The 23,253-nt window shown below is 44.9% G+C and overlaps 1 protein-coding gene across 12 annotated transcripts in view; it reads right to left on the minus strand.

Annotated features, from left to right (window-relative positions):
• The window catches only part of strbp (spermatid perinuclear RNA binding protein), a 60,364-nt gene that overhangs the window by 27,315 nt on the left and 9,796 nt on the right, over positions 1–23,253 (minus strand). For 8 of the 12 annotated variants that reach the window (XM_040198367.2, XM_040198366.2, XM_040198368.2 and 5 more), the window contains exons 2-3: positions 11,712–11,821; positions 187–415 (exon numbers count right to left, since the gene is read on the minus strand). In XM_040198367.2, the coding sequence (XP_040054301.2) occupies positions 187–189 (3 nt within the window). In that variant the 5' untranslated portion in view covers positions 190–415; positions 11,712–11,821. Of the gene's footprint in view, positions 1–186; positions 416–11,711; positions 11,822–13,483; positions 13,921–16,220; positions 16,348–23,253 lie in introns of those variants that run through there. The other 4 variants (XM_078087890.1, XM_078087888.1, XM_078087889.1 and 1 more) reach the window with 4 other exon arrangements.

Here is a 23,253-nt window from a genome sequence, read left to right on the forward strand (position 1 = left end):
CTCCTCTTTCACTGATGTCAGCATGCATCCCGTATACAAATCTACACAATCTCTTATCAGGCTGCAGCTCTTACCCCCTCCAGTCTCCAGAGTGTTTCCTTACTCCCTACAGCGGCCAAGCAAACAACCCCCCCACACAGACACACACACACACACACCAGAACCTGGAGACAGGCAGCGTATTACCATGGCTGCAGGAGGAGTGGTGACACGTTTCCTTCCTTCTGACACCCCGCTTCTGGAGTTGCTGTGCTCGCAATGGGGGGGGGGAGGCCCGGGTGGGGGAGGTGAGGGGGGGGGGAGGGAGGGTGGGTGCAGAAGCAAGGTCGCCGGTCAGGAGGTTGCTGTCGCGCCGTTTACGTTCCTCATGTGCTCCTCTGCTCCTCAGCCCACCACTCTACGACCGGCACTGCTTCTAAAAAGAAGAAGAAACAGACACGGAGAGAAAGGATGAAAGTTTGAACCTGCATCAACAACAGCGACATGAGGGCGAGTGGCGCGCCAGTTGACTCCCACACGGGCTGCAAGCAGGGTCACAGTCCCCGGCCTTGAGTAGAAGATCTGACAGAATGGTTGATCAACCCATGTGGGGAGAGACATGTGGACGGACGCACACACTCACGTACGCAGGGACGCACGCACACACACTCATTCATTCATTCATTTTTCATGAGCTTGCAGGGGTCTGGGGGAGGGGGATGTAATACAAACGTGTTCTTGTTTCTGTACACTGGGTTACACACTGACGCCTAATTCTCCTCCATTAACGCACACACAAACACACAAGTTGACACTCTACGTCTAAACCACTCATTGTTTTTCTCCGGAGCGCTGCCTCCAATAATATTTGTGACACTTAGGGTTTCACCCTCGTCCCTTCCTGGCTTCTATTCCTTTCAGTACAAAAGGTGACAATAAAACAATACTGTAAACAGAATAAGGCTCATTAAATTATTCAATACCAGTACACCAAATCTTCTTCATTGTTTTTCCACTCCTGCTTTTGTGACTCGGCTCAATCTTTTAGAACTAATATGAAGCTCCTTGTGACTTCTACCTTCAGCTCATCGCGGGGGCTTCGTACAGTAACCTAAACATCTGGTGTTGCTACGAAAACACGGGGCACTTTAATCAGCGCGGAGCGAGCAGAGCTGAACAGATACACAACGTTTCTATTCACAACATGAAATGTCAACACCACCACCGCTGACGGTACGCAGGCACATCTGGTCAAACTCGAACCAGAGCAATGACATTTTTGGAGCTGCACATGTGAGCGGAGTCCCCAGAAGGTCTCGCGGATCCGTCGGTGGCCGATTCAAGCAAGTGAGGAAAAAGGTTGGTGACATTTTTCAAAAACACACACGCAAAAAAAAAGATAATTTATTGTTGAATAATTGAGCTGTAATGGGATATTAAAATAAGAACATGACAGCAATGCAGCATGGTGGACATAATCATTATGATTTCATCCGCTGACGATTTTGTTTTGTCAATGAATACACGAGGAGCAAAGACGCAGAACTTAAGTTAAGTCTTAAGAGGCTTTAAAAGCTTCATTTGAACTTCTTGTCCAGGCAAAAGTCCAAAACCCAACGATATTAAATATATAATTAAATACAACCCTCATTTTAGAGAAGCTCAAACGAGCAAATATTGGTCAGATTTTCACGATTAATTGTTTAAACTTTAACCAATTATACAAAAGTAGGACCCAACACATTTTCAAATCATGGTCTAATCGTGTAATCTCAGACGTATCCTCCAAAAAAGAACATTTGTCGTAACCCTGCATTTCAGTTTCAGCCGCTGAAACCACCATCTCTGAGGAATTAGGATCAAATCGTGTTGAAGCTGCAGCCGCTCGGTGAAAGCTCGGTGGAATCCAGAGGGAACGAGAGCCGGAGAGGAGACGGGTGGAGGTGCACGGGGTAGTTAAAGAAAGGTCAGTGAAAGATGGAGGTGAATTGGAAATGTGCGCGTGAACAGGAACTCGTGGTTAAGCGGGCGAAGGAGGCAAAGAGCCAAACTATATTAAAAGAGGATATAAAGTGGTGTAAGGGAAGAGAGGGGAATCGGATCGGCAACAATGAATGGCAGATATTGAGCCGGCCCTTCGGGAGGAAACAGACTCCGCCAGAGAGACTGCTCCTTGTTCGCTCTGCAGGTCTCCATCTCAAAAGCCACCGGCCTGCCGCCCTGGCACTTGGGTTTTGCCGGTTACCTTACAGGCAGCACTCTGCGCCTGAGGGGGGTATAAGCTCCCCTTTTCCAGCTTGGCCGGGCCACTTAGGATTGTATGCGCATTATTATGGCGCACGCACACAAACACGAGCACCCTGCCAAGAAGCATAACAACAACGTGCCAGCCGCACCATTTCAATTCTCATTACGAGAACAATTCCGCGATAAACAACACCACCAATTCCCTTCCTTTGCTTCTCTCTCTCATGGCACCTTCCTGCTCGTTTTTTATTCTTTAATTAAAATCATGTGTACACGAATGGAAAATACACCGCTACAAAAACAATATTATGGAGCGCAAATAGAATGCTCACGTTGTCCAAACTTTCAAATGAACCCCTGGCTCTTCAACTCTACAGCAGCACGTTGCCTGACGGAGGGCGGGGGGGAAGGTGGTGGGGGCGACGGAGGGCATGTTTTCACATGCAGGGCTCACTGTTTGTTTCATGAATCCTATTGCGGTTTTTTCTATTTTGTTTTCCTTGGGCGGAAGTTGACCAATTATGACATCCCCCGCCCCCCCATCTCTGTAAGCCTGTCACCAGGATTCACCCCTCATTGTTGTGCTTCTCCCTTACACTCCTCTGGTGGGACGTTAATGACCGATGATCAGGTTTTTTTCTCTTGAGGAGGAGTGGGAGGGGGGTGGGGGGCTGGCAGAGACCCTGCCTCATTAACGCTGCCGGTGGCTCGGGCACATTAGCATTTGCAGACGCCGTACCCTCCGTTTGGCTTCAGCGTTATTGAATAGATTTCTGCTCAAGGTTTATGCATAAGGAAAGACAAAGACACACACAGAACAGTGTGTCCAGCACCAAATGCTGGTAAGAAAATTCCCCTTTTTCCCTGCAGGGATGGAGGGATTTAGCCAGAGGATAATAAACCAGGAAAGTGATTGCATGCAATTGCTCTGAGCAACAATTTACACATTTTCCTTCTGATAACCATCAAATGAGATTAGCACTGGAAGAGACGAAGGGAAGGGAGACGGAGAACTGACAAAAGCCACTTGGTGCGCTAATTAGCGTTGGAAGAGCTTACTTCACAAAGCATTGCCTTTTAGAGTTTGGTTTATCTGCTTCTTATTGTAATTAGATAATCAGCTCTCACTACGTGGAAACGCGGCAGACGGATGTTCACTGATGAACGTCGGAAGAGTTTTTTATTCACGTCACCATGCATTCGAGCATTCCTTTGCATGTTTGCTTGATGAATGACAAACAATTAAATTATGCGCAAACTTGCCATTGAATCACGCGTCTTAATCAGCTTCCCAAATCAATCAACGCACGCATCGAGTTACTTAAATGTAACTTATCAACACTTAACTCTTGTGGTCTAAACTCAAGCGTCTAACTGACACCATGAATTGCGCCTTGACAGTTGACAACTACAGGACATACAACCGGATGGATGGACAATACCAAAAAGTAACATGCACAAAAACATAATCGCAATTAGGCGATAGGCTTTGGTTCGAACTTGAAGCGCCGTGTGTTAGTTCCAGCTCTTGTTCAGCTGTCATGGCCTCCAATGAAGCAGCCCTATGAAGCCAGTCCGACGTTTTTACCCGTTAACTTCTTCTGAAGGTATTTTGAAGCTCAAATGTTGATTTTTCTTTTTTTTTTAATTCTGCGGTAGGGTATTTTTGCTCTCAAGAATGCTTTTCTCGTCGCTGCTATTTCTAGTCATTTTTAAATATTCATCACACCCATGAAAGACCGAGAGTGTGAGCAGCCTCTGTGTTATATTCGTACTTGTGGCAGGCTCCGGGGTTGTTGGTGCCATTTTAAAATGGCATCTGGAAAAACATCTGCAAAAGGTGTGTGGTTTAGCGTTGGACAAACATGCACGTGCATGTGCACACACACACACACACGGCGACACAAAACCAAGAATATGGATGCAGAATCACGCTCCCTTCCAGCTCTCTCTAACCATCTCTGCTGTGAAGACACAGCATCCGGATGACTAGGACGCCTGTTGTCCCCGTTACCGGGGTGAGGAAGCAGGTCGGGGACGGATTCAGGCAGGTGGTGAGACAAGCGGTCAGAAATATCGACCTTACGGAAAGAGAGAGAGGCATGCTGAGACGGGCAGAGGTAGGAACAGGGATCGAGGTAGAAAGAATTTCACTAGTTCTTTTTACTGCGTAGATATTGGAGAAAAGCTCCAACGTGTTAAAAGGAGACGGTTGAGAAGAATGCAGTCTCTGGTTTTCATGAAAATATGTAGAAATAATACAATTCTACACACACGCATGTATTTTATTTCCATGTCTGCTTCCCGCACAATCTTTACTATTCATCTTTCCGTCAACTTTGCAACATCAACGCTTTTTTCATCATTTGACGCTTTCTTCTGATCTTTTCTGTGCTGCCAACCGAGCAGTTAAAAGGCTTGAAGTGTGGCAGAAACAGACGGCTCGACTGCAAACCGGGTGCCTGAAATAGAAGCTGAAATAGTTTGAATCTGTGCTGAAGAAAGCAGGGCTCAGGGTTTTCTTTTGTTGCCACCAGAGTGGAATGGCCCGTAGTTATGCAGACAGAAAAGAGTCATGGTAACTTTGCACAAAGGCAGCAGCGAGTGGCAGGATTTCATAATTTCATTATTGCATATTGTCACTAGCAACTATAACAAGCCTCACTAATATGCCAACAAAACTAAATGGGGACATTTAGCCAAACGCACATAGAACATTACTCATTCACAATGCGACACCATTAAGTCCGGTTATTCAATGTCACCTTGGGTTGTGAAGGCTTATGCTTTCCATTGTAAACGACAATGATAAAGTTAAGAAGTCACGAGGAGAAGAAAGACGAAGACAATACAAATATCAAGGGTCTGAAAGTGGAAACAATAACTTGATAACACAATTCAAACGTAAGCGCGACTGAGGAAGGGACAGAGAGAGAGCGAGAGAAAAAGTGAGAGAGGGATTTGTCGGTGTAAGATTTATTGTTTTAGGGCCGGAGGCATTGGTTGGACACTCTGAGCACTCTAGTTTGCGTTCCACTTAGTGTGCAGTATGTGGAGACCATTTGTCCATATCTGGAGGGCGAGTCCAATGGCACCACTGAGGAGGCTGCAGTAAGCTCGCCCTGCAGCCAAAGCAAGAGGCTGTACGCCATCGAGAGTTGAGGGACAGGCCCAGATAAGCCAAGTGGAAGGTGGCCTTTTCTCATTGTGAGGCTTTGCTGGCTCACTTAGCGGAGGAAGCCAGGCAAAAAAAAAATATTAGCGTTTAAGAATTTCATGGCTGTTAATAGTGTGCGGGTTAGCATCTCTTATTGAGTTGTTGAGTTCGGAGATCCTGAAGGTGCGATGGGGAGCTCACCCTGGATAACGGTTGGAAATCAAAGTGACCAAAAAAAACAAAACAAATTCTGTCATTATCACCGGTACGTGGCCATTACGTACTAACGGCCATTTAAAAAGGTATGCTCGTTTAGGGGGTTTGTCTTTAACATAAACCCCACAAAGGCGAGGCGTGCTCTGGAGGAAGTGACCTGCTGTGGATACCGTCTGCAATACGTCTCATTAATGCAGAGCTATGCAGCAGGTAGGACACGTGCTTTAGGGATATTAGAACAAAGGACATCAGGGATGTGGTCTCGGCTGTGTGCTGCATGTGGCTGCTTTTGCAATTTATCTTTGTGGCTTAGTTTCTCTCTCCTTTCTCTAATTGGCTCCTTCCTTATAGATTTATGTATTTGCTTTTGGTTTTCTACGTTCATTCCTAGATTGCAATTGCTGAGCACTTGGCAAACAGATTAATCAACAGGTGTGACAATAAAAAAATAAAATAAATGGATCAATATTGCCCACATTAAGAAACCAAACCCACTGTAAGCTACACCTAACATACAGAGGGCAACGTGGCCCTTAAGCTGAAATGAGGATGAATGACCAGGCTCTGGTTCATGCATTACAACTGGCATCCTAATCAATACCATCAGCAGGGCCAAACATTTGTTGAACCCGGTTAAGGAATTCCGTTACTGCTGATGAGCTCCTTTTCGGCCACGTAGTCTTCCCTGTTATCATCACATTTAAGTCTGAACTGTAACAGTTACAGAAACCCCGCCCCCCAGGGAATGTTTCAGAGTTCAATATGTTCAAGTACACGTGGAGGTCAGGGGAGGTCAGAGCAAGGAGTACTGATGAGATGGCAGAAAGCAGAGGAAACGCTGATGTTGCTTCAGGAAGGGAAAAAGGCAACACTGACAGAGGCGTGCAGCTCCCCTCGGTCCATTATTAAAATGCAGAGAAGCAGGATGTGTGTGTGTGTGTGTGGTTCCTGCTGACTGACTCGTACATACCTGCATAGTAATACACGTGTTCATCCACAGCATCTTAGATTTAACTCGGCATTATCTCAGACACACCTGTCATCTCCATGGGTTACCTTCCTTTTAACTAAGACACGTGTGTGTGTGTGTGTGTGTGTGTTTGCAGGTTCCTGCTGTGCTGATTTCAGCAAGAACAGATGGTGCTGCAAGGGCTCCACAGTCCATAGTTGGTGTCCATAGTGTGTGTGAGTTTCCTTTATACCATAAATCCACCGCACTTACATACATACAACCACACACACACACACACACACACACACACACACACACACACACACACACACACACACACACACACACGGAGGGCTGCAGCGTAAGTGATGTCCTGGTGCTCTTTGGCCTAGTTGTCGGTTCCATTGACACTTTGCAGCTTAATCCTGCTTGAAAGGCTCTTCATTGCTAAGCTCATGTTTGCCAACACACAAAGCTGTAACACTCCAAATCCTTTGTGTCTGTGTGTTTGTCCGAGCAGGTTAGTGAATATGTAAGTGGTTATAAACACTTCATGCCATAAAAGAGTGTGCCTATTTGCTGCATCCTTTTATTTCTTAATATTGAATTAATATACAAAATAAACAATTGAATAAATAGCATAACGCAGTCCTACAAACACACACCAAATGGGTTACATTTGGATACAAAAAAAGAGAGCTGAGCTATAGAAAGAAAGAAAAATCAAAAGCATGTGTATAATCAATTGTATTCAAAAATCTTAACTCTCATGTTTGGTTCAACTGTATTGAAAATAATCTTGAAATGCTCAAAATGAGTTTGAAGGCTGAGGCAAGGTTAGAGCAAAAGAATCGGTCACACAAAATCACAACGGGTCTCCTGAATTATTTGGAGAGACTTGAGTCTGCACGGAACGTTGTTATTCTGGAACGTATGTCACATTAGCGAGTGCGTGGGCACAGCCAGGGCGGTCCAGATGTGGACCAATTCCCTAATGGACTTTTACTTCACAACACACACTAGGAGGCAAGCTGTCACACACACACACACACACTTAATATCGCAATTGTGTGTCCGTTCTCCATCGCTCTCCTTCCATTTTCATTAATAAAAGCAGCAGTGCGGCGGGTGGCGGCAGATGAGCAGATTAGCGCTGTGCATTACGAAAGCGAAATAACATTGAAGGATGAAGTATTTTTAAGAAATTAATTTCAAAGGGGGCACTCAGAATGACGTCACCTTAAATGCTGGACCTCGAGGGGCGATAATGAACACGCACTTTGGAGGGTACGTCGTGTCACTTTCTTCAACTGCTGCCTTGCTTCTCGGTTCTCGGTTCGGACCGAGGAGGAATCCTCTTGAATACAGATCGCTTACTCATTCAGTGGAAAATGTCGGAAATCACCAGCGTTGCCAAGTATCGATTTCAGGCCAAATGCAGCAGTTATTCGTCTGTCCTCATATTCTTTCAAACACAGCTCAGTAGTAAAATAATAGCATTCCCAAATAAACACACATACAGCGTTGTTGCTTGTGAACAGAACATAAATTAAACATGTTTGTGTTCTCATTCTGTCTGACATAATACATTGTGCCCTGAATCAGGCAGCTTCATTTTGTACACCAGCCCTCTTCATCTGCACGGTTTTAACAGCGACTTCTTCCATTCCAGATTGCTAGAGACGGCCGTTTCATCACACGCTTCCTTCACGTCTGCCTCTCCGACTCAGTGAGAAGACGGAGACACCGAGGGGGAGCAAAGGAGGGACAGGAGGAGAGAGAGAGGGAGAGAGAGGAGAGGATTGGGAGGTCAGGGAGACGAGAACAAGGGAAGGAAAGGCAGCACATGAACAGCATGAGGTGTATGGCAAAGGTGTTGGTGGAGAGGACGGGGCGTTAAGTGGAGAGTGATGCGTTAGTGTGGGAGGTGGAGGGGTGAGAGATTAGGAAGATTAAAATCGGGATGAAACAAAAGGAGTAAGGAGATGGCGAACTACAGGATGTGTGCCGATTTAGATAAGAGTAATAGAGCCACAAGCAAGGACGGCACAGCCGAGTGAAGCGGGAAACAAAGATGAGCGGAGGAAGGTGGAGAGCGGAAGGAAGTGGAGGCAGGGGGACAGCGTGTGAAGGGATGGAAAGGGTTTGTACTGAAAGACGGGATGAAGTAACAAAAAAGCAGGAAGAGCCTGAAGAGCTGTGACTGAAATGATTCATTTGAACCGTATTTTTCACACTTTATGACAAAATGTTTTATATTAATATTAAAACAATCTTTACAAAAGCCACAGCAAGAGGACTTTCCATTAATAATTAACCATTCATTATCATTAATTCCCTAAATTGTATTTCCTTTTATTTGAATTTAATATTTAATTTTAAATCACCAGTCTGTCTGGCCTGAGGCGGACTCCATTAATATCCAGCCTCCGGGAATTAAAAGATAATTTAATAAATTAGGAAAGTCTAGTTGAGGAGAACCTCAAATAAGGCTCATCAAATAAAACGCTAATTTTTTGCCCTAATTCTTTTTTTTTTTTTTGTTTATTTAAATTCTACACCAAAAAAAAAACAGCAACAGTTTCTCTTGTCTGCCGGTTTGCAGAGTGACCAGTTATTTTAGGTTATGTCCTTTTCTTCTTGCGGGCAACATATAGTGTGTAACCTGTATATAAAAATATATATATATATATATATAAAATGATTAAAAGAAAGAAATAACCGAAACAACGCGGGGCTCATAAACTGCGTCTCCGCTGCTGTTAGGTTCTGTGATTCTGGTGTGTGTGTGCGTGCCTGCATGTGTGAGAGAGAAAGGAAGAGTGTGAGACGTTAGCTGAAAGTGAGAAAGAGATTCGGTGGCAACTTTTCCCCTCGGGATTGGTCGCCATGGCTACGCAAGCATTTTCAGCTGAACGTGGGACAAACATAAGGAAGAGTGAGAGACTCACAGGCAAAGCAGAGAGAGGGAGAGATAACATGGCGGCACTGATATATTGTCACTGCACCAGTGCGTTAATGTAGATGGTAGATAAAACTGTAGGCAAAAAAAAAAAAAGCGTAAACAATGACATGATTGCATGAAGTACTTTTCAGTTTAACACAACTCCAATCTGACTCGTCTTAACCTTCAAGATGCAGTGACAAAAACACGTCTCCCTCATAAACTGCAGCTAGGTAACCACAGGATACTTGATCTCCAACAGAAAAACACATAACACTGCAGGAAAAAGCTGTGAGCCAATACACACTCCGTGAAGTGCAATGGAAAACGGAGACCATCGAGAACAAACAGCATCAAGGGGCCGTAACATCTCACCTTACAGGCAGACAATCAGACTCCATCTATATTTTAACAGCTGCGGAAAACTGTGACAATGGGCTGTGATGAACTAAGATTAGCGGAGGGCACCTTTAATGAGGAGGAGGGCACCAAGGGATTGGGTTTCCATGCTGGCAGGCTAACCGCGGTATCACCTGAGGGCAATTTGTTCGAATTCTGTAACAAAACTTGAAGAAGAGTAATTGAGGTTGGACATCAAATCCCGTTTTTCTGTGATGTCCCGTCGTCTAACCTCTGTAAACAGACGAGAATGACTTATTTTTTACAGGGACACTGATGTTTTATGTTATTTCATCGTGATCATTGTTGGGATTATGCATTAATAATGATTACCCTTTCACTTACTTCTAAACAGCTAGTTTGGGAACACTAGTTTAAAATAACTTTCAGTTATTTTGCTTGTACCTGCAGTTTTTTGAATGATTTACTTAAAGATTGTGCCCAACAAAAGGACACACCTTTTTTTCTCTGCAATAGGTTAGTCAGTATTTGCATAAAGTTTAGTAAATGTCACCGCTCATGAATTATTTATGGTGAATAAAAAGGAAAACAGAATTGTAAGGGCTGGTTCTGCTTGAGGGTGTTGTTGTGGACCTACCGAATGTGTGTAAGAGTGTGCGTGTGTGTGTGTGTGTGTGTGTGTGTGTGTGTCGGTGAGTCCATGTTCAGGGCGACTGAGTGAGCGTCAGTAAAAGAGTGCGAGGGAGAGAGAGACATAGAGAAAGAGAGAGCGAGAGAGAGTGTGCTGTGCTCTGCTGCGCTCACCGGCAAAGTCATTGCTTTCTCAAGGACACTGCGGCTAAGAGGCGAGGAAGACAGAAGGGATGACACAGGAAGAGGAAGCAAGAAGGTTGCAGAACAAAACAAAGACATTTAGTGATGGAAGGCTAAGAGATAAATAAATAAGCAGGGACAAAAGGAAGAAATGGGAGTGCGCTAAACAGCAGATGGGCAAAGAGGGACAATAAAAGGGAATAGCTAAGATACAAAGATTAAAAAACTAATAATACATCAACATAATTATCCATTCATAAATGTATCATTGTTAATAGTTCACAGTCACAGTTTGCCGGCCTTCATAGTGACATCTTCCATTTACAAAATCAAGCTATTGTTTGGCATTTTAATCCTATCGTCATGACATAACATCTTTAACAAATCAATGTCCGCAAAGGTTTTCTTTGATCCACGGTCTAATTGAGTGACGCAAACTAAATTGACTCGATTCCACCGGGGCGACCTCAGACAACGCAGAGCGCCCCGCCGAGCAGCGGCAGACCCGCCCTCCACGCTGAGGAGCGCCGCCTCCTTCTGCACGGGTCAGCCTCACCAGCCGTCCGCCAAAACCTCCACGGCAATCAATTATTTACACAAACACACGCAGACCCCAAAGCGCGCCCGCTGTGATGATAGTGGGGAAGGCCGCTGGGCAAATTGCATAAAAGCTACTTAACACGCATAAGTGGGTCGCTTTCACCGAAGCGGTGAGTAAACTCCCGCAACCGCTCGGACCACAGCTCGCGACCAGCAGTGATGCTGAAATGTGTCTAAAAGGTGAAAAAGGCGACACTGTTCTAGAATACCGGACCACGCGATGAATGCGGCGCTTGTTGAGATACGCCGACGGGAACGGCAGAGAGCGCACACTGATGGTTATACAACACAGCCACGTGGTCGGGTGGATTTATATATATAGAGGGATGGAAAATGTATATTGGAGTCATAGATTTGTGGTGTGTACCTGCAGGAGTCCGGCATGTACACAGAGACACACGCAGGGAGACATGAGAGTGGATGCCGCTGTTCTCTTCACTCACCTCCCTCTTCCCTCCAATCGGGTTTATCGGCCCACTTCAAACTCGGTGTCCGTCAGCCAGTGCGTCCGTCCAGCGGCGACGATGTCAAGAGCCGGCGGGGGTTCGGCAACCTGAGAAGGCAGAGGTTCAAAAGGTCAGTTGCGACAGGGATCGTGGATCACGTTCGGAGACTGAGCGAGTCCCCGTACGGACAACGAAATGAGTTGGTTGGGCTTAGTGAAACGATTAGAACGATGACGTGACCTACATCGCTGGCGTTTGATAAGCACGTACGTTACTTAACTAAAGTAAGGGCAGTGAGTCCACAGTGATTTGATTTCCCTCAGGACACGGACCAACAGCATGGAGGTTCGTGTACCAAAAAGACGTCCCTGCACTAGGACACGGCTTATCCGCAGTACTTAAAGGGCGTTACGTTTCGTCGGTAGGAACAAAACAGTGATGTCAGTGGCGTGCATGTGCACGGAGAGACAACCCACCGCCCTCCGTGTAAGGTACAAGAGGAGGGAAGAGAGAGCCGAGCGCACACTTAAAGATGAGAGGTTGAGGGACTGAAACCTCCATTAGGCAAGTGTATGTTTATTCTTTGTGGGATAAGAGAACTTATTTTGCCTTGAAGTATGATTCACTCATGTATACAGCAGACCCTCCTTTGGAGAGGGAGCACATTTCCTTGTCCTCCGTAAAAGATCACCAAAAAGGCCAGTGAAGAAAGCACTGAGGGCAGAGGGGTCAGGGACAAAAGAGAGAAAGGGGAAAGTTAAAGAGATTATAAAAAGGAGAGAAAGAAACTTTTGGAAAAAACAGCAACCAGAAAATTGAGACCCCGCAGAGAAAGTGGAAACTTTGGATACGTGCCGCTACTTACATAGAACAACCATTCCCACATTTACCTTTTGTGCAAACAGATTACAGAGAGGAGGCCTGAATGCTGTAGTTCATTCCTGGAGGACATGTTTGAGGATAACGCTGCTTATAAGCATGTTTGCTGAATGAGAATGTGAAGGGATGTACAACCGTAATGTAACGAGCCCCCGTAGCGACCAAACTAGTTTGCATGCACTTCACCTTCAACGGGTTACATTAGGTCAATGGTTGCCAGACTTTTAAAATGGAAAATATATTTAAGTCCAGTAACTAAGCTCATATGCAGTTGTACATCAGTATAATGATAAAAATAGTATTCGCGTCAAGTAGGGTTTTTTTTACATGTTTTACAGTATGTTTTTCTTCCACAAATCTCCTTTTTGTTTCTGGTTCATTGTCAGATTAGTCAGACTTTGAACCTTATAGTCAAACTATTTAATTTGCTTCACCATTGTCTCCAAAATAGCTGAACACACACTCATCATTGTTGCATGGAAAGTTGTCTGGCAGTATTGTCTTTGAAATATACTGATAAACTGATTCGAGATGGATTTATTGTGGGCTGAAAGTTTTTGCTAATCTTTATTTTATTTATGTTAGAAGGCGAAGCAAAGCTACAGCACATTTTTTATATTGTACTTTCTAAACATTAGTTGAATTAATTTGTTTTTTTAGATCTCCTATAAGCTAAAACATCTTTACGCCCCATCAACGGATGAACAAGGTTGCGTAATCAAAATGATCTTGTTGCTTTTTCCCCGTTGTAAATGAATACGAACAGCTGGCTACTGGTAAATATCAAACTGCTTTGCTTATTTATTCTTAAGTGGAGTCGAGAAATGTCTTAACTGGTAATAATCCTTATTCATTTACATGCATTACAATGCATTAAATACAATAAATACCAACACCATGTAGGACACGTCCCTCCCTTTGCGTGCGTGACAGGGCTGACTAACCGGATTCCACGAGCAGACGGCGGTGCACCATCCTGCAAATATGACAAACAGACCCAGAGCCAAGAAAATCAAAGCACAGCAGTCGTGCAATTTGTTTTTGTTTTTTGTGGAAGCAGTCACACCTTGTTTAATAGAACATAACGGAGGTGGGCGTTGGTTGGTGTAGATAATAAGGCCACGGCCCTTCAAGACGAACTGGTTCCTGGTCACACAGCTCTGACACGCACACACAAATCAAAACTTACAAGTACACACGCTTATGGAACACACACATACACAACAATATAATATTTATACACATAATCACTCATCCTGTAGAGCTAGAAAACCATTGAATGGAGGCGTACAGTCAGATTCCGATCGCCAGTGACTCGCACGTGTTCTCGATGGACAAAGAGAAACAAACCTCTTTTCTCTAAGATGCCGATCCTTCACATCTCATTTGTAAACCATCACTGCTCGTGAGAAATGAAAAGGCGAAGGTGTTAAACTGAGACACGGTGGTGCAATGGAGCGTGAACAAAGTCATCATTTTGTGGTGCAGTCAGTGCTCAAAGCAGCACCTTTAAGACATTGAGCTCGGTCATGTCGCTGATTTGTAAATCAAGACAAGCCGGGAGAACAGCAACCGCATGTGTGAACATAGAAAAGTACACACCGACGGGGAGATTTACACAAGTACACATGCAGCGACAAACACACACACACTTGTCTGTGTGGTCCATCTGTCTATCTGGAGTGAATTCTGCTCCAGGCGCTGCATGAGAGCCCTGAGAGCTCTGCCCATCGCCCTCCCTGCATGAAGCTCAGTACTCACCAGGTTCTCAGTAAACTGCAACCCCCTCATTCGCTCACCCATGAAGTCATGGGATACATTTCACGACCTTTCAACCTTCCGTGTGTTCTCGCCTTCACGACATCTTCACGCCTCCGGGGAAACAGTCACAGATTTGCTGAGTAAAGCGGCGCCGTTTAAAAATCGGCTCGATGACAGGCACCGATGATAAAACTAATGTTCTGTGAACAAAAAGGAACATGGCCGATGTTTAAAGTACACAGGAACTTTTAAATCATTTTTATGATATCGGACACTTAAACACGCTGCTGTAAAACCTGAGAATTTCCCATCCTCGGGACTAGAAAATGGATTAGCTTATTTTACGGGGCCCCTGCTTTAACATCACTGCTAGCAATGCTAATAATTCAAAGTATTTGCTTTAGAGCTGCCCGTCGTAAGTCAACTTTTCAGTCATTTTAGTCTACAAGGAATTATTTTTTGTGCTGGATTACTTATTTTCAAGAAACGTATGGACATTTCCGTGGTTTCTTGTTTGTAGGACCGGACGAATTTACATAATTCATGACCAAAAGGAAAGTGAGCCATTTAGTCACTGATGCTTCTGTCAAGTCCACAATGTCTCAGGTTCCCTTTGCTTCCTCAGCACGACTTCCCTCTGAGGTCTCCAACCATCACTACATTATGTTTGGTGTAGATCCTTATTATTAGTAGTATGTTAACGCTAATATGAAAACCCCACTTATCAAGCAGTGCGGTAATCACAATATTAATTGTATTATTTCATGAATGTTTCTTGAGCTTGAACCTGAGGGAGACGGGCCGCGCAATGGGAACCACGTCAGTCAGACACCAGAGCGCTTTCATGGAAGAATAATAGACGACTCTGATTTAGTTTTGCTATTCAATTTGCAAAGTAATATTATAATGACCATCCTGTTGTAATTTCATACACCCCCAAATTAATTATGACCTGAGAGAGTACGCCTAACCTCACTCTCAATTTGAAAATATCACATGTGATCCTAATCCAGATAATCTCCGCCGTGAAACATTTCTATTAAAGTGATGTTGTTGCATACAAGGTTCTGATTTATATGACGTTTAAAAAGAGCCTGCAAACGTTCATCTTGGATGTGTGCGAGTCTGAGCATTGCTCACACACACACACACACACACACACACACACACACACACACACACACAAACACGTATGGCGAACACACACAAACATAATGGAAGCGGTTCTCCGTTTATATCCAATACGTGCTTGCCCAGAGATCTCCACTGATTTAGCCTCGGCGTTAGAATTCCAATCAGGAAGCGACTGGAGGGTGAGATGGGTCTCGGCTGGATGGCGTGCCGGTGGGAGGTAGGTGTGCAGACACAAAAGGCCTCGTGTCTGCAAAATCAACCCAAGAAAACAAGACGTTTGCATCCCGTGCAAAGAACGTGGGAGGCGGATGAGACGGGGAAGTGGAGCCGGAGAGTAGACAGTGAGTTTCCAGGTCCGACCTGTTGTTCTTCATTCCGCTCAACTAAAAAGACAATTTAAGCTCATACGCGTGCAGCCACTGCAGGAGGATTTGGTGACAACTGCACCTTTATATTCGGCTTAGTGAGAGCTCAGAGAAACCGAAAAGCCTTCCTTTGTGAAAGAAATGATTTAGTTCCCTTAACTTATTTTGGCGTTTGGCTTTAGGCAGGACTGAACTCCATGAGTCCTCCTGGCCGCTGTGGTCGAGCTCCTCTGTTTGTTCAAGCAAACGCTGGTGAGACACCGAGCCGGGTTTCTAATGCAAAAAACACCACACACTGTTCTGAACACATGCATTCATTCATGCACAAAGAATTCATACATACTGCAAAGAATTCATACGCACGGACCAATCATTGGTTGGGATGTGTGATATCTACAAAGGCGCCACTGTTGCGAACATCAATAAAGACCCCCTCTGTGTTTCAGCAATTGGTGCTGGTTTGTGGACACGCTCGTTTATCCAGGCGTGGGTCCCTAAAATCACAAAGGAGTCGACACTCAGGGGTCGTTAAACACGGAAACCGTTCTGCAGCAGAACGCACGCCAACGCACGCCAACAAACACACACACACACACACAGAGATAAAAGTGCCTTTGACACCAATGCAGTGCAGAAGGCACGACTTCTGGCGTGGAACCGGCAAAGAACCGCTGACGCACTGGTGAAAGAGCGCACAAAATGGTTAGCGGCCATCAGGTTACGATGTTCTAGGAATTAGTCATTTGCGGCTGACGGCGTGCTGTGTGAAAATGATCACATCATTAATTTTTAAATGTCAATGAAATCTTGTTTCGTATCAGTGGAATTTAAACTGATGGGACGTATTGCAAATTACTAAATCTGCAGCGGATGCTGTTCAGTAATCGTCTTTTGAGTTTGAACCAACAATTGATTAACAGAAAAGGACTTTGTAACAATAAAAAGGTTTTTGGTCATTTTGAAGAAATGCACAACGCTCATTGTTCCAGCTTTTGGATTTGGATCATTTGGAAAATAGAAGCCACATTGGGAAACATTGGGGTTTAAACTTCATCTTTTTGAACCATTAATCACTCAATCAATGTAATATTTGGGGTCACAGCTGCTCTGCCGCCCCCCCCCCCCCTCCCTCCTTTCCTGCCTTTTGATTTTCTTGAATTAGCCACGCAAGTTAGTGCCAACGAGAGCCATTCATAGTCTTTTTCCAGCTTTATGGACCATGCTGCTGATGGTAAAGCTCACCGTGACCGATCACTTAACAGCCTGACAACTGTAGCAGGTCTCCAACATGAAAAAAGACAGACGGGAAGAAGAGAAGTCCTGATTCCTTCAGTCTCTCTTGTAGCGACCCGCACGCACGCGGGCGCACAAACCAGATGAGAAGAAGTGACAAAGTCTCTCGCCATACAGCACTTAACAAATTCAAGCCTTGCCCAATAAATCCTTCTCTCTGGGTTGCCATAGCTACAGCCTGCCTCCTTGTCTGTACTTTGGAAAGGTGGAGACATTACCACTGTATGTGTGTGTGTGTGTGTGCGCGCGCGTGTGTGTGACCCCACCAGACGGGGTCTTAGCACTTCCTATCCGTCAACCTTACATGCGCACTCTCTGATTGGACGTCTCAGACGGCAAGCTGTCAGCTGGTCGGGAGGAGAGAAAGTAAGTGTAGTAGTGTGGCGGATGCGATTGCGTGTGACCCAACACGCGTGTCCCCATTCTGCACGGACACCGTGTCTAAAAGAGGCAGGGATCAGCAACAAGAGTTCATGTGGTCACAAAATGTATTGTGTTTTGATATCTACATATGTGTTGCTTTACATGGTGGTAAATTTAGTTTTTAGCCTTGTGGTTACACAAAACAAGCAAATTTTGCTTTAAAAAAAAAAAAACGTATTTACTCTCTAAAACTTGAGACAGTGAGAATGTATGTGATGTAGCCGTAGTCCTTTCAGTGTGTCATATTTAGCTTTTGATGAGGAACTTAACACAATCCCAACAGTATGATTTATCCTCTCATGTTGTCAGAAGCCTTTATTTTTTTGTGCGTGACTGCTGTCCGTAGAGGATTCCCTTTCTGATATGATAATATCATCTGTTGAGGGAGATGATTGTTTTTTTTGGGGGAAAGAAATTCAATATGCCAGTAAAATACAGGAAAAGTCTGTTTGTGATGCTCTCCCAGGTCAGAGTTGCTGTGGGTTTGTGTGCGCGTGCTAAATGACAAGAATGAAATAAACACTTGGGGATCAACATATCACTAAAACTCCCACCGTCTGCTGGCCAGCTGACAAATCTAACACGGCCTTCCCTTACTCTGCCATTTCTTTATCTCCCTGCATCGCTCCACTTTTCTCCCCGCCGCTGCTCTCTGCAGTCGTGCCATCCATCACCATTAGGAGGCGAATGGATGACCTGTCTACACCTGCAACCACTCTCCCTTTACACTCTGGAGAGGAGAGAGGAAAATACCCAACGAGGGAAACCGCGATGTCTATCAGATTTCATCATTTTCTCGAAGGGTATAATTTAGTTATGGCTGCATATTATTATGTGACATCATACTGCACGTGTATTTCAGTAGAAATGTAAATACCACATTTTTGCTCTTTCGCTGATTGTGCTACGACGCTTTGCTGAACAGTCCCACGGGTAAAACAAACTGCTCAGGAGGTTTAATATCTAAAAACTTGATTTCATTCATGATTTGCTTTTGTTTAAAGCAAAAAAAAAAAAAAATGCAAAAACCAAAAAAGGTCTTTTGAACATTGTGCGAGCACGACACCAGAACAAAGCGGACGCTTGGCAAATCTTTACGTCGCGAAAAATGAGAACAAAAAGAATCACGGTCAACAGAAAAGAGGAGGGTTTAACACACGGGACGGTGCGAGAGGAAAGGACGGGAACTAAGATGGAGGAGGAGAAGAGGAGCAGGAGGAAGCGCGCCGATGAGGGGAGGACACGCAGAGGACAAAGTATTGTCTCCTGTTAATATGTAAAAATAACTCTGCTGCTGCCTGGTAGAAGAGCTAACTGGGTCAGAGAATTCCCACAGAGAGAGAGAGAGGTTTGACTTTGATTCAGTCTGCTCTATCAGTGTGAAGCAGAAGTCAGTCTCTCCTCACCTCAGCTGAGAGGTTTATTTCTTCATCCATCCATCCATCTCCTCTCCTCTCGTCTCTCCCAGTCCCTGCGTTTACAGCCTGCCATTTCTCTGCTAATGAACATTAGCTGTGACTTCATCACATACAGCACCAGTTAAAAAGGACACCATATCTCATTGAGTTGGATGAAATGTGTCCAAACCTTTGACTGGTACTGGACGCTCGCCTCGCTCGCCTCTTGCGACCGCGCTCCCCTCTGGCAATTAACCCGGCTCTGTGCCTCCCTTCCGCTTTCCCCCGGTCGCTCTCTTCTCGCTCTGTAATTACACATTTCTAAACCACAGCCCGCTAAATGTGTGAATAAAACAGGGTGTGTATGACAGTGCCAGTTAATCTATTCATAATACAGCATTTAATTACCCAGCAGCTAAGAACCGACGATAGGGGACCGTCAATCTTATAGGAATAAGAAGAATGTATGAACAGGAGTTATTATATTGCACTCGGTATTATCAGCAGTGGCACAAATCAGTCACTGGTTAATGCGACTGTGCTTTCTGCTGATTTACTCGGCCTCTATAACCATCCTTTAATGTGATTTTAATTTGGCGGATTTAAAAGACTCATTTACAGCAATATCAACGACAAGTTGGGCGATTACTTTGTCCGTGGTGTTTGGTCACACGTGTACGGCATTCCATGTCAGACGTTGGTTCCTTGATTTATCCGTCATTCATTCATGTTTTTCGCACACTGTCTCCAGCTCGATGTTTCTTTGCGTGGTCAGCGCTTTTTATTTTCGTCCACAGGTTCGTACCCGGGGGGGCGGCTCCGTGGTGCACCTGGACACAGATTGGCTAAACGGGAGCCAGTAAAAGCCTTCTCCTCTGCATCTGCTCAACGGCTGCTGCTCTTCATGCAGCGACGGTGATCTCAGGAGTAAATATTATTTGTTCACATAACTGGACGAAACAAAGTAAAAAAAAAAAAAAAAAAAAAGCATTTTCATAGCTTCTCCCTCAATTTTTAATCCATGAGATGTAATCCCACGCTGCATGTGTCATGCTCTGCGGTGTTCTGTTCCCCAGTAACACCACAGTTACAGGAGAAACCCATCTGATGTGCGTGGGTCAGCTATTCTGAGCAGTAATTAACATTTTTATTGATGAAGGCCGCTCCAAGCATACAAACTATTTTTCAAACTATTCATACATGCTGCTGGTCAGATGCTAAACTGCATCTCGGTGTTTCAGTAGCTGTGCTGAATGTGACATGAATAACGGAGCACTGGTCACACTTTTCTTGTACTTTTATGTAAATAGGTTCTTGGTGGTCAATCTACTCCCTCATAATTAAGAATTTCAACCGTCACCCCATTTGTTTCCTATTACTCGCCGTGTTTCTGCCATTTCACAATCGTCCTTGTTGACTACGCGTAGATTAGCCAAACCCCACAGTGAATTCATACGTTCACACGGCCGGATAGAGCCGCTTAAAATGCGTCCCGAGCTTGAAATGATTAACTCGGGGCCCTGGATGGATTAACCTGCGTTGGTCTGAAATGGGCACGGCTGCCTCTTGGCCGGCTGACCGGGGGCAACAGAAATAGCTCGAGCTGACTACGTTAAACATGCGATGCAGCGCGGCACTCCTCCAGACCTCCAATGCATCTAAACCACCTGCCGTGTTTGTGCAAAGAGAGCGGCGTCACGCGACGGTGAACTGCAGTGCACATGTGATGGTCGACACGGGGCGGCCGCGGCACAGCGGCTGGTTTCATGAAAGGGAAGAGGAGAAATGCTGACGTGTTGAATAACTCATATCTTAATGGTGCAGCGGTACTCTGGGGTCCTATGAACCGAGTGCACAGAGAGCGTCTTTCCTAATGAACATAAACCACTATATTAGGCTGGTCATGTGGAGGCCTTTAGCTGAGGGAACACTGGACTACAGTGTTGCTCCAGTAGATCTTTCAAAGCAATTCCCTCGCTGAGGGAAGCACTGTGTAGCTCTGTAAGCCTTCTATGTGTTTATGCAAGAGTGGAAAATGTTTTTCGGTTTGTGTGACTCCGGTGAGCTGACAAACCATAAAATCTTTAAGGTTACTGAAAAAAATTGTGAAAAGGTTTTTTTAACTAATGGAACAAAATCAAACTTGAAATTAAATCTGTTGTTGTAGGAGTGCGTCCATGATAATACTGAACCAGAGCCCTGAAACTGTAAGACACAAGTGCACTCTTTTCTTTTTATTTCAGTACAATTATGGTTAAATCACAGCTACAATAGTTTGGTTTTGATAGAAAACCTTGCTGCGCATTGTTTGGAAAACACTTGCAGAAAGTTTTAAAGTCCACGTGCATTAAAACAATAAAGACATTTCATGACTCCTACAATTCTCCGTCTTAACTGGGACGGGGACTGGGACTGCGCTCCTGGCAGACACCTCGCTCGTAAATTCGACACACCCTTTAAGCCCCATCTTTGTGAAACATGGTGCTTACAGATCTGTGTGAATACACACAGATCGAGTGCTGAAACAACCACACGGTTTGAAATGTGTCCAACGTTCGTACCGGATGTGGTTTATCGTGAGAATAAGTCAACAGGGACTTTGTATCTACTAGCAGGGATGCTTGGTACCGTTGGCATTGGTTTGCATATGTTGTGTGGAACCACTGCACATCCAGCAATGCTGCTTTAGAAACTAGGACATACACGGTTACATCAGTGTGTGTGTTGTATCGGTTTGTTTTTTTTCCCCCCAACAAGGGATGGTTGGTGTGTGACTGCAATGCTGACGGGGGAACTATAATGAAAGTATTTAACATGCCATCACTTGGCTAATATAGTGCCAATATGGACGTCTGAGCTGCCGATGTCAGCAGAGACCGCAGCAGATGGCTGAAGGTAGTGTCCCTGAGAAAAAGGAGCACAAGCAGAAGATCACTATCATCTGTCGCAGTAATCAAATAATCATGAGGGATGCAACGCGATGACGAGAATAGAAACAACGAGATTATCGTTATTATTATAAAAGTCAACAATTCCCAAAACATATTTAAAAGAATTCTCCCTTTTGGATCACAAGTGATTACTGAGGAGGATCAAGCACCTCCTGTTTGACATTCTGCCAAAACGGTCAGGGCTGGACGTGAGGCAAATAAAACGCTTGAGTGAAGCGACGTGCTAATAGTCCATCATGATCATCACCCTGAATACCACGACTTGTGAGACGGCCTCGGTTTCGCCGCGCCTGCCAACGCCGAGTGCTGCGTTCGCCCTCCCTTCCTCTCCAATGACCACATTGGAGCCGGACTGAAAATTTGTCCAGAACGAAAAATGTCCTTGACCTTAATCCCCTGACGCAGATTAACGTCACAAAACCCAGGATCCCGTTCCTGGAAAAGATCTGTTGTTCAAGAATATCCTCGCTACCACAGGATGAACAGGACGGGACGGTTACTTTTCCCATGATGCTTTAATGATCGCTCACCCTTCACCAGTTCGCTGGTCGTTTGGCTTCCTCAATGACAAGTTAGCAGTAACGCAGTCAGGTTTTGTCAGAATCCTGAAACCGACATGTCCTCAAAAAGGCGATGTTTCCTTTATGCCCGGTGACGGAGAGTTGCTATGACAACACATTTTCACTCACTGATATTGAGCCGGTCCCCCACGCTGACGTGCGGTGAAATTCGTATGCCTGCGTCGCTCTTCAGTGGACTCCTCGCGGTACACATCTTCTCTTCGTCATTAAAAGCGACCTGCAGTTCGATGATGGCGATGCATGCTAGTCGGGGGAAAAAAACTGCCACGGATTCCCCAATGCGCAACGTTCTCCACCTGCATCGCTCAGTATCACATTCACTTAATTATGGGAATCTACAGTTCTTTAAACCATTTCTGTTCTGCTCTTCTCCGTAATACAAACCACTGCATAAATATGACCGACCTCGCGATGAAGTTGAACCATAGAACGTTCCACTTTATTCAAAGTGTACGCGGACAGAAATGACAATTTTTCATTCCTTTTTTCTGTAAAACAGTATACAAATATTTAGTGTGCTGAAAATACTTTTCAGTCAGTCGTGCTGCAAGGTGTGTGGGATGTGAAACCCAGCTGTGCAGTGGCCCAGCGTAGCACGCTAAACTAATCCTGAGTAGCATGGAAAGGCATGGATTAAGGTCTGAGCCATTTGGACAATAAGCCTGACATCACAGCCGAGCAAAGCAGATCAAGGACTCATGTGAACCCAGAGTGCAACGCTGGGGACCAGCAGGACAGAGAGGGACGAATATTCT

This window comes from Gasterosteus aculeatus, chromosome 14 (assembly GCF_964276395.1).
Source record: "Gasterosteus aculeatus chromosome 14, fGasAcu3.hap1.1, whole genome shotgun sequence".
Lineage (NCBI taxonomy): Eukaryota > Metazoa > Chordata > Actinopteri > Perciformes > Gasterosteidae > Gasterosteus > Gasterosteus aculeatus.